The 16994-nt window shown below is 43.5% G+C and overlaps 1 protein-coding gene across 5 annotated transcripts in view; it reads right to left on the bottom strand.

The window, feature by feature from the left end:
- The window catches only part of Ilrun (inflammation and lipid regulator with UBA-like and NBR1-like domains), a 73462-nt gene that overhangs the window by 27585 nt on the left and 28883 nt on the right, over positions 1-16994 (bottom strand). For 4 of the 5 annotated variants that reach the window (XM_038341135.1, XM_038341138.1, XM_038341137.1 and 1 more), the window contains exons 2-3: positions 14158-14312; positions 9204-9401 (exon numbers count right to left, since the gene is read on the bottom strand). In XM_038341135.1, the coding sequence (XP_038197063.1) occupies positions 9204-9401; positions 14158-14312 (353 nt within the window). The remainder of the gene's footprint in view (positions 1-9203; positions 9402-14157; positions 14313-16994) is intronic. The other variant, XM_038341136.1, reaches the window with a different exon arrangement.

The raw sequence follows: 16994 nt of genomic DNA, 5'->3' as shown, positions 1-16994 counted from the left end.
AGGGTATGAGATCCCCTGGAGTAGACACAATAGGCTGTGAGCACCCAATGTGAGTGCTGGGAACTGAACTTGGGTGCTCGGGAGGTGTAGCAAGTGGTCTTTATTGCTCAGGGATGCCTTCAGCCCTCTTCCTCTTTCCTCTATGGTTTCGGAATTTCCAGCCTTCTGCCTGGAATCTTTTCTGAGCTGTGTCCATTACACTTCTCCCTTCCTCATTCTGCGCATCTTCAAGCTCTGCTCATACTGCTCAGCAGTCACTGTGCCCTCCCATGTCCCTCAGCACACACAGTATGGATGCATACTCTGAAAATTTTTGGTCTGAGCTAGGCATGGTGGTATATGCCTACAATCTCAGCATTTGGAAATCTGAGGCAGGAAGACTGCCACAAGGCCAATTTGGTATATGCAATGAGACTAACACTTTCCCCGTCTAGTAACTCCAATGTGTTTACTGGGTCACCTGGCTCTGATGATCTCTCTCCATCGGAGCTGGCAGTACAGGGAAGCAGATGTGGGGAAGAGGACAGTGAGAGGGGCGGGAGCATCTGCAGCCCACGGCAGGTCCATCTCTAGAGGGCTTTCCCCCGGCTGTGGTTCCATCAGCACTCCACGGGTTCTCCTGAACAACTGGCTGTCTCCTTCGTCTATATAGAAAGCTAGAGCTGAGCCAAGTGGTGGTGATGCACGCCTTTAATCCCAGAACTTGAGAGACAGAGGCAAGCGGATCTCTCTGAGTTTGAGTTCAGCCTGGTCTACAGAGGAATTCAACTGGAGGCCTCTAAACAAGGTAACAGGAACATTTCTAATGCAGGAATTACACAACACATTTTTATATAACCTGTGAGTCAAACAGGAAGCCTCTAGGGAAATTTGAGAATACTTCTGACTTGAATAAGAATGAAAACACAGCATTTTGAAAGTTGTAGGATGTACCTAACACAGCACTCAGAAGGAATAGTAATAAACAACTACATTATACAAACCTCTCGATTCCAGGATTTACACTTTCTAGAAACTAGCAATGAACAAAATAAACCAAGTAGGAAAATGAAGAGTATAAATACATTAAACTACTTGAGCCACACCCTTGTAATTCAAATACCTTAGAGCATCAGTACTAAAAGTTAGTCTTGATTACACAGTGAATTCAAGGCCAACCACGTTACATATATAAGACATCTACAAAACTGAAAACAAAATATGAAAAATGAATAAAACCAGCTGCTGACTTTGATAAGGCCAATAAAATTGACAAGCTTATCAAGAGGTTAAGAAGGGAAACTGACAGTACCAAGATTGATTATCATCAGACACAGTGTTGGAAAGGCAGCAGGACAGCACACAAACTGACACGCGTGTGCCATGGCATCCACGTGAGAATCAGATAACTTACAAAAAAGTCGATTCTTCCTCCACTGTGAGTCCTGCTGACTGAATCAGATCCCTAGGCTTGGTGGCAGGCACCTTTATCTGCAGAGCCATCTTGCAAGCCCAAGGTCCCTAAATTTTTTTTATCAAAAATTGGGATGGCAAGCTGGAGAGGCGGCTCCATGGTTAAGAGCACTGGCTGCTCTTCAAGAGGACCCAGGTTCAGTTCCCAGCACCCATGTCAGCTCACAACTGTCTGTAACTCCAGTTCCAGGGAATCGGATACCTTCACACCAATGCATATAAAATAAATAAATAAATAAATAAATAAATAAAAATTGGGATAGCTAGCCATGGTGGCACACACATTTAATCCCAGCACTTGGGAATCAGGTGAATCTATGTCAGTTTGAGGTCAGTCCAGTCTACATACTGAGTTCCAGGCCAGCCAGAGCTACATAGGGAGAGCTTATCTCAAAACAAAACCAAAAACAAACCCCCAAACCCAAAACCAATAATTGGTACAGGTGTGTGAATCTTCTGAGAAGCATCCATTTAGGGCCTATCCTGGGACTGGCTCTCAGGCCTCCTACCCCACCACACACTGCAGCCCACAAGGCATGAGGCTTAGCAGCTATCCTTTCCCCATGCTGCCCGGACATTTTATCAGTCACAGCTTCTGTGGAGGCACTAAGTATTCTGTATTCCCAAGACCCACAATAGACAATGGTGGACCTGCTTCTTCTCTAGGAGTCCATTCTCTCATTCATGGCTACAAGGCTGTTTTGTTGTTGTTGTTGTTGTTGATTTCGGTGGTGGTGGGGTTGTTTTGGTTTGGTTTTTCAAGACAAAGTTTCTCTGTGTAGCTTTGGATCCTGTCCTGGAACTAGCTCTTGTAGACCAGGCTGGCCTCAAATTCTCAGAGATCCGCCTGCCTCTGCCTCCCAAGTGCTGGGATTAAAGGTGTGTGTCACCACCACCTGGTCACACTGAGCTATCTTGACCTCAGAATTGTGCCTTGCACCAAGCAGAAAATGAACTCCCAAAGGCTATCCTCCTCACTAAAAATAAAATAAAATAAAAAATTGGTAGAATGTATAAGGAGGGGCTCTATCCTACACACCAAACCATTAGCTGGACACATAGTGAAATGATACCATGTTGAAATAAACAGAATGCATTCTTAAGCATGTTTTAAATGACATCTTAAAATTCATTTATTACGTGTATAAGATGTACGCATGCCACAGTGTGCATGTGGAGGTTAGAGGACAACTTGCAGAACAGCTCTCTCTTTCCATGAAGGATCCAGGAGATGAAACTCAGGTTATTAGGCTTGGTGATAAAGACCTTTACTCAAGGGGCCATCTGACAAGTTCAGAAGAACATTTTTTAAAAAATCTCAAGTTGGGGCTAGAGAGATGGCTCAGAGGTTAAGAGCACTGGCTGCTCTTCCAGAGGACTGGAGTTCAATTCCCAGCACCCACATAGTGGTTAACCATCCATAATGAGATCTGGTGCCCTCTTCTGGCCTGACCTGAAGGCACACATACAGGCAGAACATTATATACAAAATAAATTTTAAAAAATTATATATAAAAAACAATCAAGTAAAAGATCTCTTTTAGTAAACACATCTAATTTATAAATATAAAAAGAGAAATGGTAAAGGAAACGACCAAGTGCTACTATACCAGCGCTTTAATTAAAGTTCTCTAGACCATGTCAGACTAAAAGGCAGGTCAACTCCACAAGCAGCCTGACAAGGATGTGGCATGGCCTTCCTGCCAAGGGTCAGAGCTTCATCTTGGCATTCCCTTTGCATAGGCAGGAAAACACAAGTTCTTTCAAGACAAAAAGAGAAAAACAGAGCTCAAGATAGCTAAGCCAGGTGTGGTGCATGCCTCTAATCTCAGCAAAGGCAGGCAGATCTTTACGCCTTTGAGGTCAGCCTGGTCTACATACTAAGTTCCAGGAGAGCCAGGGCTACATAAAAAGGCCCTGTCTCAAAAACAAAAAAAGATAAGCAGGGAATTAACTGATTTCTAACTGAATTCCACACGAGAGCATATATGGCTGGTGTCAACCACCATGACAGGAAAAGACTACAAGCCCTCCCTTAGTGGCCCACCTTTAAAGGCTGACGGGGGTCTCTAACTGTAAGGTAACAGTTACATTCTAAGCAGGAATTTACACTGCAGACCAAGATCTCGAATCAAGTTCAAAATCCCCATGTACTGACTCAGACGAGTCACACCAGGACTGAACGCAGATTGACTGTCTGAACTGGGACAAGAATATACAAGGATATTTACTAGAAATTCCCACTGCAAAATAATTCAACAAAACTTTGTATGTATTTAAGTTTGAATTCTTCCCACCTATAAGAGTTTCTGAAATGAGGATGTATCATACATTTAATGTGTTCAGTTAGCCCAGATGACAGCTGCCTGTTAGCTTAGGGCTCCTGATTTACATGGTGAAGTCCAGGAGTCTAGGGCTACACAGTAAGACCTGTGTAACAAACAAACAAAACAAACAACAACAACAAAAAACAAAGGTACAAACAGCTTGTAAGTTAAAAGAAACTACCACTACCTTAAATTCAGAATCCTGCACTCTATAGTGTTCCACTAGGTGACTCTGCCACAACAGGGGTGATGGTGCTGTTTTCAATTTACATCATGGGGGGCTAGAACGACGACACACTGTTAATCCCAGTATTTGGGAGGCAGCAACAGGAGAGTTTGAGGCCAGTTTGGTCTAGACAGTGAGCTCCAGGAAAGCTAGGACTACAAAACAGAATAATCCTGTTTCAAACAACAAAAACAAACAAACAACCCCACAAACTCAAAACATCACAGCCCTTCTACCAAATCCTCTGTGGGTGAGGACTATAGTGTAGTGGGGCAATCACAAAAGAAATGATGCTTTCAGCATCATCTGAGCATCAGTTGAGGCTGCTCAGCTCAGCAATAGTGAGGCTTTCAAGGATTCAAACTCAGGCATACAAGCATGTGGTTAGTCACTGCCCCATACAAAAGTCACTGCTTCATATGACTTGCCTTTCCATGGTCATAGAGGTTCAGAACTTATTCATCTACATCTCTACATCACAGTCACGAAAGCTCAGAACATATCCATCTGCATCTCTATATAACAGTCACGGAGTTCAGAACATACCCATCTACATTTCTGGATGAAGGTTTTTCTGAGAAATGCAGTGATTTTTTTTCTTTAAATATACTTCATTTTTGAGACTGTAATATAACTGCATCCTTTCCTCCCTCCAAAGCCTCCCTTTACTCTCTGAAGAGGACGACCATTTCACACTGCCTCTGACTTAGCAGATCTGACCCGCCTTAACCACTTGGTGACAGCACACCTGGAGGCAGGCTTCCTTCTCTGAATCTGCAAAACCCAACCTCAGAAAAACTTGAAAATTTTAAATTTCATTTATAACTTTAAAGGTCTCTTCTAAAACACTTTTCACACAGTCTGCATCAGTTTACGGTATTACTTCTACCAAGAACCAAACTGTTTTTTTAATTCAAGAGTTGCTTCTACCTGATATTGGACACTGACGTCTGAAGAACAGTGAACAGAATGCTTTAGGGTCTGAAGAGATAGCTCAGAGGTTAAGAACACTGGCTGCTTATACAGAGGACCTGGGTTCAGTCCCCAGCACCACACTCAAGCTCACAACCACCTGTAACTTTAGTTCCATGTAAATATGATGTCTTCTGGCCTCTCAGAGTGCCAGGCATACACACAGTACACAAACATGCAAGCAAAACACTCATGTACATAAAAAATATATTTTAAGGTGTGTGTGTATGTGTATGTGTGTGTGTGTGTGTGTGTGTGTGTGTGTGTGTGCGCGCGCGCGCGCGCAGTGGCACACACCAAGATAAGGGAGACTGGACTACTTGTGAATTCAGGGCCAGCCTGCTCTACATAGTGAGTTCTAGGACAGTCAAGGCTACACACTGAGATTCTTTCTCAAAAAAGCAACTGAACCAAAAAGAATGCATGTATTCTTTTTCCAAAAAGAATGAAAATAACTGTACTTATTTATTGTATGTGTGTGGTACATACATGCCCCAGTAGTGCAGCATGCACGTGGAGGTCAAAGGACTACTTCTAATCGTTGGTTTCTTCCTTTTCATATGTGTGTCAGTTATGGGTATAAAAATCAGCTCCTGGGTGCAAGCACTTTCCCCACTGAGCCATTGCACTAGCATAAAATGAAGAATGCTCTAAAGGAGGGTTAACAAGTGAAAAGGAGCCTAGAACAGCTGCCCACACATTAACCCAGCACTAGGATGATGGCCCACACATAATGCCAGAACTCAGCAGGAAAATTGGAAGAATTTCAAGTTACCCCGAGCTACACAGTGAGAAAAAGGGCAAAAGAGCCAGAAGAGGTGCCAAGTACAACAGTAGGTGGCTGGAGACTGGAGATTTAGACAGCTGTGTAGGTGCAGGTTTCTTTCAAACCATGGACATCTAAATTCCAGGTGAGGGAAGAGGAAGTGGAGGGTCACACCACATGACTAATGGAGAGGTGCTACAGGACAAGAGAACTGGAAGAAGACATGGTAGTGGCACACACACCAGCACATAAACGACTAAGAGTGAGCCGCCGAGGAGCATTCTGGTTCATCTCTGTCCTGATGAACCAAGATATGCACAAGATGGCACCAAAAGCACCGAGCATGGAAGAATGGCTCGGCTGTCATGCCTTCCCTACTGACCCACCTTACTGGCACCCTGTGAAACAGTGAGAAAAATGCTTATGTCAGAGCAACACAACACGTCAACAACACAGCCACTGACATTACCAGTTCTCATCTAAGAACAGAGATATTCGTTTTAAACTTCACTAGGCTGCAGCATGTTCGATGAAAACAAGACAAAACAAACTGAGCATACAGCAGGCGTGGCGACACACACTTGAAACTGCAGTATTTGCAAGGTACAAGTAGAAGGATCACTACAAGCCAAGGCAAGCCTGGGCTATATTCGGAAATCCTGCTGAAAAACAAAACAAAATTTATAAAGGGACAAAGTAAAAGCTATACTGAGAAAGGCACGGGACACACATCTGTAATCCTAGTATTTGGTAGTCTGAGGAAAGAGAATCTTTTGAGTTCTATGCTGGAGCTGGAGAGTTGGCTCAGTGGTTAAGAGTGTGTGTTGCTCTTACAGAGGATTTGGGTTTCCCAGCACCCACAATGACACTCACAACCATCTGTAACTCCGGTCCCAGGGGACTTGACAACTCTTTCTAACCTAAAAGGGCTGCTGCATGCACATGGTTATCTCTCTTCCTCTCTCTCTCTCTCTCTCATAGACACACACTCAGGCACTCCTTTATGCCAGGAGGTGGTGATGCACTCAGGAGGCAGAGGCAGGCAGATCTCTGTGAGTTCGAGGCCAGCCTGGTCTACAAGAGCTAGTTCCAGGACAGGCTCCAAAGCTATAGAGAAACCCTGCCTCAAAAAACAAAACAAACAAAAAAGTAAATATCCGGTGTGGGAGGTCCTTCTGTTTGTGTGCTGCTTTTATTGGTTAATGAATAAAGAACTGTTTTGAGCTTGTGGCAGGGAAGAACAGAATTAGGTGGTAAAAACTGGACTGAATGCTGGGAGAAGGAAGGTGGAGTCAGAAAGAAGCCATGGAGCCTCCACCAGAGTCAGACATGCCGAATCTTTGCCAGTAAGCCACTGCCACACAGCAATACAAAGGTTAATAGTGATGGGTTAAATTAAGATGTAAAAGTTTGCCAATAAAAAGCTAAAGCTAATGGGTCAAGCAGTGATTTATTAATAGTTTCTGTGTGATTAGATCGAGGCTAACTGGCCGGGACGAACAAACAGGCTCCTTGCAACAAGTATCTTTTTAATCAGGCGGTGGTGGCGCACGCCTTTAATCCCAGTACTCAGGAGGCAGAGGCAGGTGGATCTCTGTGAGTTCGAGGCCATCCTGGTCTACAAAGTGAATTCCAGGCCAGTCAGCCTACACAGAGAAACCCTGTCTCAAAAATCAAAAACAAAACAAAAATTTAAGTATCTTTTAAAAAAAGAGTTTAGTGCCAGCCTGGGTTATATGCAGAGTTACAATAGCCTGAGACCTGAACTAAAAAGACAGGGTGTTAAGGGAAGAGATGAAGTTTTATCCCCAACACAGGGAAGAGAAGGAGAAATGGAAAGACAAAATTTACCAGAGGTGGTACCACATGCTTGTCATCAGAGCCCTTGGGAGCTGGAGGCAGAAGGCTCAGAAAGTCATTGGTTACTCTTACCTACATAGGGATCTCAGAATAGCTTTGTGCAAAACCATACCCTGTCTCAAAGGTACTGGCATGGTGGCTCTCTACCACCCCTAACTGCAGTTCCTGGGATCCAATGCCCTCTTCTGGTCTCCAAAAGGCACTGCACGAAAACACCTATCCACAGAAAATGAAATAATATAGGTGGGAAGGGACCAGTGAATTTTCCTGGGGCAGTAGGGAAAGTAGAAAGAGGCAGGCAATAATGGACAGTGATGGTGTTAGGCCGTGAGTGTGAGCAGAAATCCGGTGGAAAGAAAGATTTCAAACAAGAACATGAGTGAAGACACAGAAAAGCAACCGCAGGGCATCTTCAGGGACATCTTTCAGGAGTTGGCCAGGCTGTAAGGTAAGTTTTCATCTTCTGCCAAGGAATTTGGTTGCATTACAGGAGGCCCAGGCAGAGCAATGATGTCATGGAACACGATAAAACATTCTTTCTACCACTAACATCTTTCAGTCTGTAAAAGCACCTGTTTCCCTGGGCTGACTAAGAGACCATGACCTCCAGGATGACTGGTATAACTCCAGAGGTCCCACTCCCTCAAAGGCACAGGATATAGAGGAACCAGTAGGAATCAGTTTGTAATTAAGAAAGGTGGAGAGAACAAATGTCCAATCCAGGATATTTGATTTATTACCACAGGATATTGCTGGCGGTAAATTTTTAAATCTGAATCGACAAAATATCCAGGTGTTCTGTCCATAATCAGTTACAACCTGAAGCCCAGAAAACAGGCCCTGGCCACAGAGGTGAATGTGAGCATCCTGGGCAGACAACTGGGAGCAGCTGACGCCACAAGGTGCATGAGGTTAGCAGGCCCAAATGGATCCAGCTCACAAGGCAGTAATTTCGGGGTGAAGATGCAACTAAGCAGAGAGGAGAAACAGGACACTACCTTTCAAGAAACATGTGCAGTGAGATACCTAAGGACACTAGGGTCAGGCAGTGTGCAGACTCTGATGGCTACGATTAGGCAACCGGTTGGGCAGTTGCTATTAACAACTTACTATGGAGTGCGCATAGGGTTGGAGAGCGACTGGAAAATGTAGAGTATGCATCCCTGTCTAAAAACTGAGGCAATAAAAGGAGGGCTAAGAGGTGTCAGCAGTAGGTCAAGTCCCTGAAACTGGAAGAACACCCACATTTTGTGCACTCTTTGATCTACATCACGATCACGAGGTCATGAGGTGGTCATGAGGCCTGCAGCCAGTATTCTGACAGCACTGTGGAATTAAACATTGAAGTCAGCATCCCCAGTAAATGGTTATTTACAATACAAGTGTATCTCATATACTCCACTGAAGTTTAAATTTCTAAGGTAAAAGGAAGTGCGCTAGACTGGACCAATGTGTCAATAACTTCACGGCATTTACCTGCACAGGTAACAAGAGGCCACAGTGCTATTGTTACACATTCATTAGTTTTGTAAGCAACAATGTGAAGCTTGCCAGGTGCTACCTAATTCATTTGCCCTGGCCTGCATGAGGACATACTCACCTCCATAGTAGAGTCCTGTAGCAGTGCACATCCGCCACTGTCCCTGATACATTCCTGCTCTGCTGGGACTGCACATCTGGACACTGACATCTGCAATCTCTTGGGGTTCTAGAGATCTCACCATCACCATGTTCACATGTCCAAACTGGTCTCCCCCGACATATTTAAGACAAACCCCTGGAGGCCAAGCCTCTGACCCTGAGTTCAAGCAAAAGAAAAAAAAGAATGTTAGGAAATCAGCAGTCCTGTGCTGGAGTTTCTTAATGAGCTGAGGAAGAGGCCTCTTCACACGCACGTGCACATCTGCCCACACACCGCTGAGCAACACAATGTTTCATGCCACTCAGCAAAGAGGACTGAAGGTGGGAGGAACAGGGCAGTGGGCAAAAGGTACTTACTGCAAAGCTGAGTGAACTCAATCTGACCTCAGAATTCACACAACACGAGGAGAAATTCAACTCCCTCAGGTTGTCCTTGGCACCCACGCGCACTTGCGCGCACGCGCGCACACACACACACACACACACACACACACACACACACACAGAAAGAGCGTTTCTCAACCTAGGAGTTAAACAACCCTTTCACAGGGGTTGCCTAAGACTATCTGAAATATAAGGTATTTACATTATAATTCATAACAGTATCAAAATTAGTTATAAAGCAGCAATGAAAATAATTTTATGGTTGAGGTCACCCTAACATGAAGAACTGTATTAAGGGTCTCTGAAAAGGAAGGTTGAGGACCACTGGTCTAGAGATCTATTACTATTGTTTGGTTATCTCCTATACATGAACAGGTTTTTCTAAAACAAAAGGATAACTCATACGTGCTTTATGATTTTGGAAATTAAGTTCCATATATGATTAAGGCAGTAATGCTCAATTATCACTGAATATCACATTTAAAATAAACACAAACAAACGAACAAAAAACTCACCACCCTGCAGTGTACCAATTTTGAGATAATAACATCAGAAAAACCAAAAAGAGGGGCTGAAGAGATGGCCCAGAGGTTAAGAGCATTCCCTGCTCTTTCAGAGGTCCTGAGTTCATTTCCTAGCAAGCACATGGTGGCTCACAGCAATTTTTATTGGGATCAAATACCCTCTTTCTGGCATAAATTCTGCCATCAAGTTGTACATGCAGATAGAGCACTCACATTCTTAAAATAAATAAATCTTGGAAGGAAGGAAGGAAGGAAGGAAGACCAAAAAGGAAGTCATCCAGTAGCTCTAGAAAGCTTGGACATGGCCATAGCTCTGTGGCTATAGTAGTCTGGAGATGCAAGGAACACGCATATGTCACTGCAGAAGACAAACCCCACGGGGTTTCCCAATAACACTGGTGTGTGGAGGCTGCTCCATGGAGACAGACAAAAGTTCCTTCCTACACCTAACAATGCTAAACTGTGATAAATGAGCTCAGGGAAATAACCTCTCTGTGACCAGCCTGAAAAGAAGGGATAAAATATTTCAACGACCCGAAGAAGAAAAACTCACTCTGTGTGTATGGGGGGGGGGGGGGGGGACGCACAGGACAATGCAACCCCACTTTGTCTCAAGAGGGAGGGAGAGAGGGAACAGTTGTTTTTTTTCAACTTCCTTTCAGACCTCTAGTTTCATTTTCATTTCTATGAAGCACAAAGCACACAAACAGCTGTGCGCACACTCAAGCCGCTTTCATGTGACAACCACAGCCGAAATAGTCAAGAGAGGCTGCTGCCAACTGTAGTTAACCCTTGTTGGAAAAACTGAAAAACTGGAAGCTGCTAACAAAAAAAAAAATCTGTCTACTTACATTTTGTGTGTGTGTGTGTGCATGTGCAGTGCTGGTGACTGAACCCAGACCTTGTGCATTCAAGGTGAATTCTACCAGCCAAGCCAAATGGGTCTTTCTTACATCTTTTTAAATAATGATTTATTTTTATTTTAAGTACACTGGTGTTTTGCCTGCAGGTGTGTCTGTGTGAGGGTGTTTGATCCCCTGGAACTGAAGCTACAGAGAGGTGTGAGCTGCCATGTAGGTGCTGGGAATTAAACCCAAGTTTGCTGGAAAAACAGACAGTGCTCTTAACTGCTAAGCCACCTCACCAGCCCCGCACCTACTTATATCTTTACAGAAAATATTTCCAATTTAAACCCTAAAATTTTAAGGCTTCCAAAGTTTCTATTAAAAAAAAACAAAAAACAAAAACCTCAATCCTACAAGTATGCATCTACATAGCTAAATATCAAAGGACTGATTTCCAATATATGACAGTTAAACCCTCTGGGGAAGTTACTGAGACAGCTACATGCAGTTATTACGTTATCTCATCCATTGTGTGCTAGTCTAGTACCTAAAACAAGAGGTACCACGACAGCTACTATGTATTTAACTCCCAGTAAACACTTTTCTCCAAAAGCAGGCGGTGAATGAGTCAGAGACTATCAATGGCAAGTGCCTCCCTACTCCTATGCCAACGCTGAGAAAGCAGTGCACACCGCGTCCTCTAACAACTCACCCCTTACTCAGTACCCAAGTCAGTGGAAAGCATTCAGGTTGCAGGTATGTAGCTACACTACACCAGCTTGAACAACTCTCAAAAGAATGAACTTTTTTTTGTGCAGAGTACCTTGAAGAATAAAATCTCAAGCAATTACTGTCACACTTTTCAAGAAGAATTCAGATACAAGAACTGACTTTCAGACACAGAAGTACTGCAAGCCAACAGTACTCAGCCCAACAGTGTTTTAGGTCAAGGTGAAAGGATGCTTTGGAATTCTGACCTGTTACTTTAAACATCACAGACAACTTCCCCATATCTGCAGAGCTATCTCCTCCTGAGTTAATGACAGACATCAGTCTACAGAAAGCAGAATAGCTATTCTGTAACAAATCAAGTTTTGTTGTCTTGAAACACTACCTACCCTCCATCTTTCTGCCTTGCCTGATTCCCTCCCTCTCTTTATCCTTCCCTCCCTCACTTTCTCTTGCTCAGGCTGGCCTGGTATTCGACATCTTCCTATCTTCAGTTTTCCAAGTATTGGGATTAACACCACAGCCAGCTTCCTCAGCCTCTTAAATATAGCCTTGTAGCAGACTGTAGTAGACCACATCTATAACCCAAACTAAGGAGGCTGAGGCAGGGAGATGATATACTTGAAGCCAGTCTGCACTATAGAGTAAGACCCTGTCTCAAAACAAAGCCCAAATAAATAGGTGGGCAGGCAGACTCCAAGGTGTGGGCCAGGCAGGGCTATATACACATTAAAGACCTTGTTTCAAAACAAATGAAAAGGTGGCTGGTGAGGTGGCCGAGGGGGTAAAGGTGCCATCTCAAGCCCGAAAACCAAGCCCAGTTCCCAGGCCACACGATGAAAGGAGAGAACTGACTCCGCGTGTCTTGTGGCACCGTGCACACCTGTAACACAGAATTAAGTGAAATAAAAACGTGTTATTTGCTGGTGGTGATGGCTCACACCTTTGGTCCCAATATTCAGAGGCTGAGGTAGGCTGATCTCTTTGAGTTCTTGGCCAGCCTGGTCTACAGAACAAGTTCCAGGACAGTCAGGGCTACACTGAGAAACTCTGCCTTAAGGTGGGAGGGTATGAACCAACAGAAAACCACATGTATGCTTGAAAACATTTTTAGTGTATAATGTTAAGTTTGCCTAATTCTGAGAAGAAACATGAAAGTGAACTAGAGAGATGTCTGTGATTTAAAACGGAAATTTCAAGCAAAAAATCAACCAAACAAAACCCAAAACAAACCTTGGCTGAGAATTTAAAGAAAAAACAAAAACCAGAAAGCGTGAGCATTTTCCTGTGTCACAAGAAGCCTCCAAACAGTACTGCTGTGACAACTGGGAGCCAGGGCTCACAGAACACACAAAACAGGGATTAGCCAGAGTTGCTCCATCACAGTGAACTAAATCACAAAGAACTAAAAAGGAAACTGAGTCCAAAAAAGTTTTTAAAAGTCTGCTTGGGTCCCCTAGGTCACTTATGTCATCTCACATCAAGTCACCATCATAGACAGCGCTCACACACTCGCCTCAGCGGAGTGCCGCGCTCTGCCCAGCACTCCACAGCTCAGGCTTTCTCTTCACTACTAAGTATGTTAAAGCATCTTCAGCCAGGAAGCACAAACCTCCACTAGATGGGATAGAGATAAGAACTCAAAGTAGTTAACAAGCAACAGGTAGACACTGAATCTACCATACCATAACCAGGTCCACTGTCAAAGAACTATGATCAACTTATGCACCAACAAGTCAAAACAACGTGCTTACTCAGTCACCTTTCAGTGTTCATGCTTGTCTGAGACTGGGTCTTACTATGTAGTTCTGGTTGATCTGGATTTCATTACGTAGCCCAGACTGGCCCCAAACTTGCAGTGATCCTCTCTCTAGCCTCTGCCCCAGAGTGCTGGGATTATACCTGTGCCATTGTGCTAAATTACAATGTGTTTTATTAAAATGACTCTTCTGAACAAAATCCCACACTCCTTACCCCATTTTTCAACGTGGTCTTAATACCTCATAGACATTTCAGTGAAATTTCTGAGAGTCCTGTGGGGTGCACAGGAATGAACTTCCAAGGATCCAATGACCACAGTTCTTCCAACTAACCTGCACTAGTCAAGGAGGCACCTTCTCTGGCTGCTGAGGAAGATGAGTATCATGAGATTGGAAGTGGAAGAACAGAGAACTCCAGGTGGAGACAATACTACATACAAGCCTAGTTTCTAGCAGCAAATGAGTATTAGACTGTGTCTGGATGTAGCAATAGACTAAGCTTCTTTCTATTCTAAGAAGGTTCACTGGCGTCTGGTCATTGTCAGTGTAAGAAAATACTACATACTGTGTACAAGAAAAAAACTCAGAACATTGTAGTCATTCTCTTCTCATTCTATTAAAAAAAAAAAACTAAAACCAATCAACATAGAAATTCCCATTATACACTTACCAGAATTCTGGATCCGCCATGTTTTTATAAACTGAGTGTCAGGAGGTATAGATTCCCCTTCTCCTATGGTGACGTCTTCAACAAAGGACATAGAGGGCACACTGATATTTGGGCTCTCAAAGTCATAATAAGCTCCAATTGCTGCTTGTAAGTTCCTATAGATAAAAAGACAAAAGACTTCAGTCCTGTCAAAGGATATTTAAATGAGCTGTCAAAACAAAGGAAAACCCTTTCTAAGGGTTGACCCCAGAGCCCAAGGCTCTCACCATCCAAGCCTTTACTGATCACTGTTGAGAAACAATGGAAAAGCAGGACCAACATGCGATGTGGGATTCCCCTCTTTATATGTTCCTCTCTGTGAATATGTTTCATTACCATTGGTTAATAAAGAAGCTGCTTGGGCCTATGGCAAGGCAGAATAGAGTTAAGCAGAAAAACAAAAAATGCAGGAAGAAAGGAGGCGAAGTCAGGGAGCCGCCATGTAGCTGCCGAAGGAGAAAAAAAAAAAAAAAACGCAAGAACCTTACAGGTAGGCCAAAGCCTCATGCTGATACACAGATTAATAAAGAGCTAGCTAGAAATACGCCTAAGCTATTGGCCAAACAGTATTGTAATTAATATAGTTTCTGTGTGATTATTTGGATCTGAGCCTCTGGGAAACCATCACTCAGTCTCTGTTTACAAGTATGTAGTGATATTTCATTTGTATTTTAATAAACAGACCTTGCCTGAAGATCAGAAAGTAAAACATCCCCACTGGTCAGCCTTGCAGACCAGGCAGTGGTGACACACACCTTTAATTCCAGCAGTCACAGCCACAGAAACTGAGTGGTAGTGATACACACCTTTAATCCCAGCCCTAGAGGGGAATATAAAATGGGAGGAGACAGCTCTTATACACAGTCTCATTCTGAGACTCCTGGAAGCCAAATGCCATTTTGGACTAAGGTGAAAGTAAGAGCCAATGGCTGGCTGTTTTGCTTTTCTGACCTTCAGGTTGTACCCCAATATCTGTCTCTGGGTTGTTTTTTTTTTTTAAATTTTTTAAAAGGTTTTATTTAATTATGTATAAAGTATCCTGCTTGCAGGCCAGAAGAGGGCACCAGATCTCATTACAGGTGATTGTGAGCCACCATGTGGTGGCTGGGAATTGAACTCAGGACCTCTGGAAGAGCAGTCAGTGCTCTTAACCGCTGAGCCATCTCTCCAGCCCCGTCTCTGGGTTTTTATTAATCGTGCTACACTATAATACTCATGTGTTCCTTTCCCCTGAAGGTACTCCACAGAGGGTTATCAGACCACTATTGCTGTGGTGGAATATTACTTTTAACTAGGCAAAGATGTGTAAAAACTGCCTTTTATTTATTTATTTGAGAGAGTTTATCTGTGTAGCTTTGGAGCCTGTCCTGGAACTAGCTCTGCAAACCAGGCTGGCCTCAAACTCACAGAGATCCGCCTGCCTCTGCCTCCTGAGTGCTGGGATTAAAGGTGTGTGTGCCACCACCTTCCGGCTTGTGTTAAATTTTTCATGCTGCATTTGGTTCAATAATGCAAAGATGTGTTGCTTTAGCTGCTTAAGGCACCTGACTGATCTAATAAAAAGCTAGGCAGTAGAGGGATAGGTGGAGTAGGCGGACAGACAGAATAAGTAGGAGAAGAAATCTAGGCTCGAGATGAGAGAGTGAGGGAGAAAGAAAGGGAGATGTCCAGGACCGGCTAGCTAGCCAGCTAGAAACAGAGGAAGCAGGAAAGTAGAATACACAGAATGAAAGAAAAGTAAAAAGCCATAAGCAAAATGTAGATGAGAGAAACAGGTCAAATTAAGTTTTAAGAGCTAATGGGACAGGCATAAGATAAGGCTGAGTACTCATAACTAATATTAAGTCTCCATGTCATGATTTGGGTGCTGGTTGGTGGCCCTAAAGAAAGCCTGCTACTGCTACAGCTCTACTCATGCATGTATAGTGTGGGTGTGTGCATGCCATGGTGCACATGTGGCAATTAGAAACAGCTGTGGGAGTCAGTTTTCTCGCTCAACCATGTGATTCCTGGGGATCAGACTCCAGTCATAAGGCTTGGTGGCAAGCGCCCCTATCCACTGAGCCATCTGGATGGCCGAGTTCCATTTTTAAAGCACTCTATTAATTTTTTTTTTTTCTTTTTGGTTTTTCGAGACAGGGTTTCTCTGTGGCTTTGGAGTCTATTAATTTTTTGGAAAAGCAATCCATGCATATGATACAAAATCTGCAACGTAAAACATGCTACCTCTTCCCTCAACAATTGTACACAGGATACTGTTTCTCCCAGTGCCCACATGCACACAATTCACAGTGTGTGTTCTTTCTTTCCACGGCAGACAGCATCATACACTGCTCTTGCTTTATTACCTTGACACTGGGTCTTAAAAGTATTTCAGTCAGTGATGAGCAGTCTGTCAGTGATGAGTAGTCTCACTGTCTATTGTAGCTGTAGTCATTAGCCAATCAACTACTAAGTGTTTCTAACCTTCAATTTTCCCACAGTTTAAGCATCTACCACCTTGTAAGCAAGCATATTATTGAACAAATCCTTTTATGTGATACTTCTCAGAGAACATACTGGTATTTTCATTATTGGATACAAATGTAGTGAGGAGCTGCGGGTTGCGTTCCTGCCCAACTCCTGGCCGCCTGACTAGCTTATGCCCCGAAATAACAACACACAAACTGTATTCATTTAAACACTGCTTGGCCCATTAGCTTCAGCCTCTTACTGGCTAACTCTCACATTTGATTAACCCATATTTAGTAATGTGTGTAGCACCACGAGGGGTGGCTTACCGGGAAGATTCTAGCCTA

This window comes from Arvicola amphibius, chromosome 9 (genome assembly GCF_903992535.2).
Source record: "Arvicola amphibius chromosome 9, mArvAmp1.2, whole genome shotgun sequence".
Lineage (NCBI taxonomy): Eukaryota > Metazoa > Chordata > Mammalia > Rodentia > Cricetidae > Arvicola > Arvicola amphibius.
The sequence above is the reverse complement of the archived record's forward strand: the minus strand, read 5'-3'. Positions and strand labels throughout refer to the sequence as shown.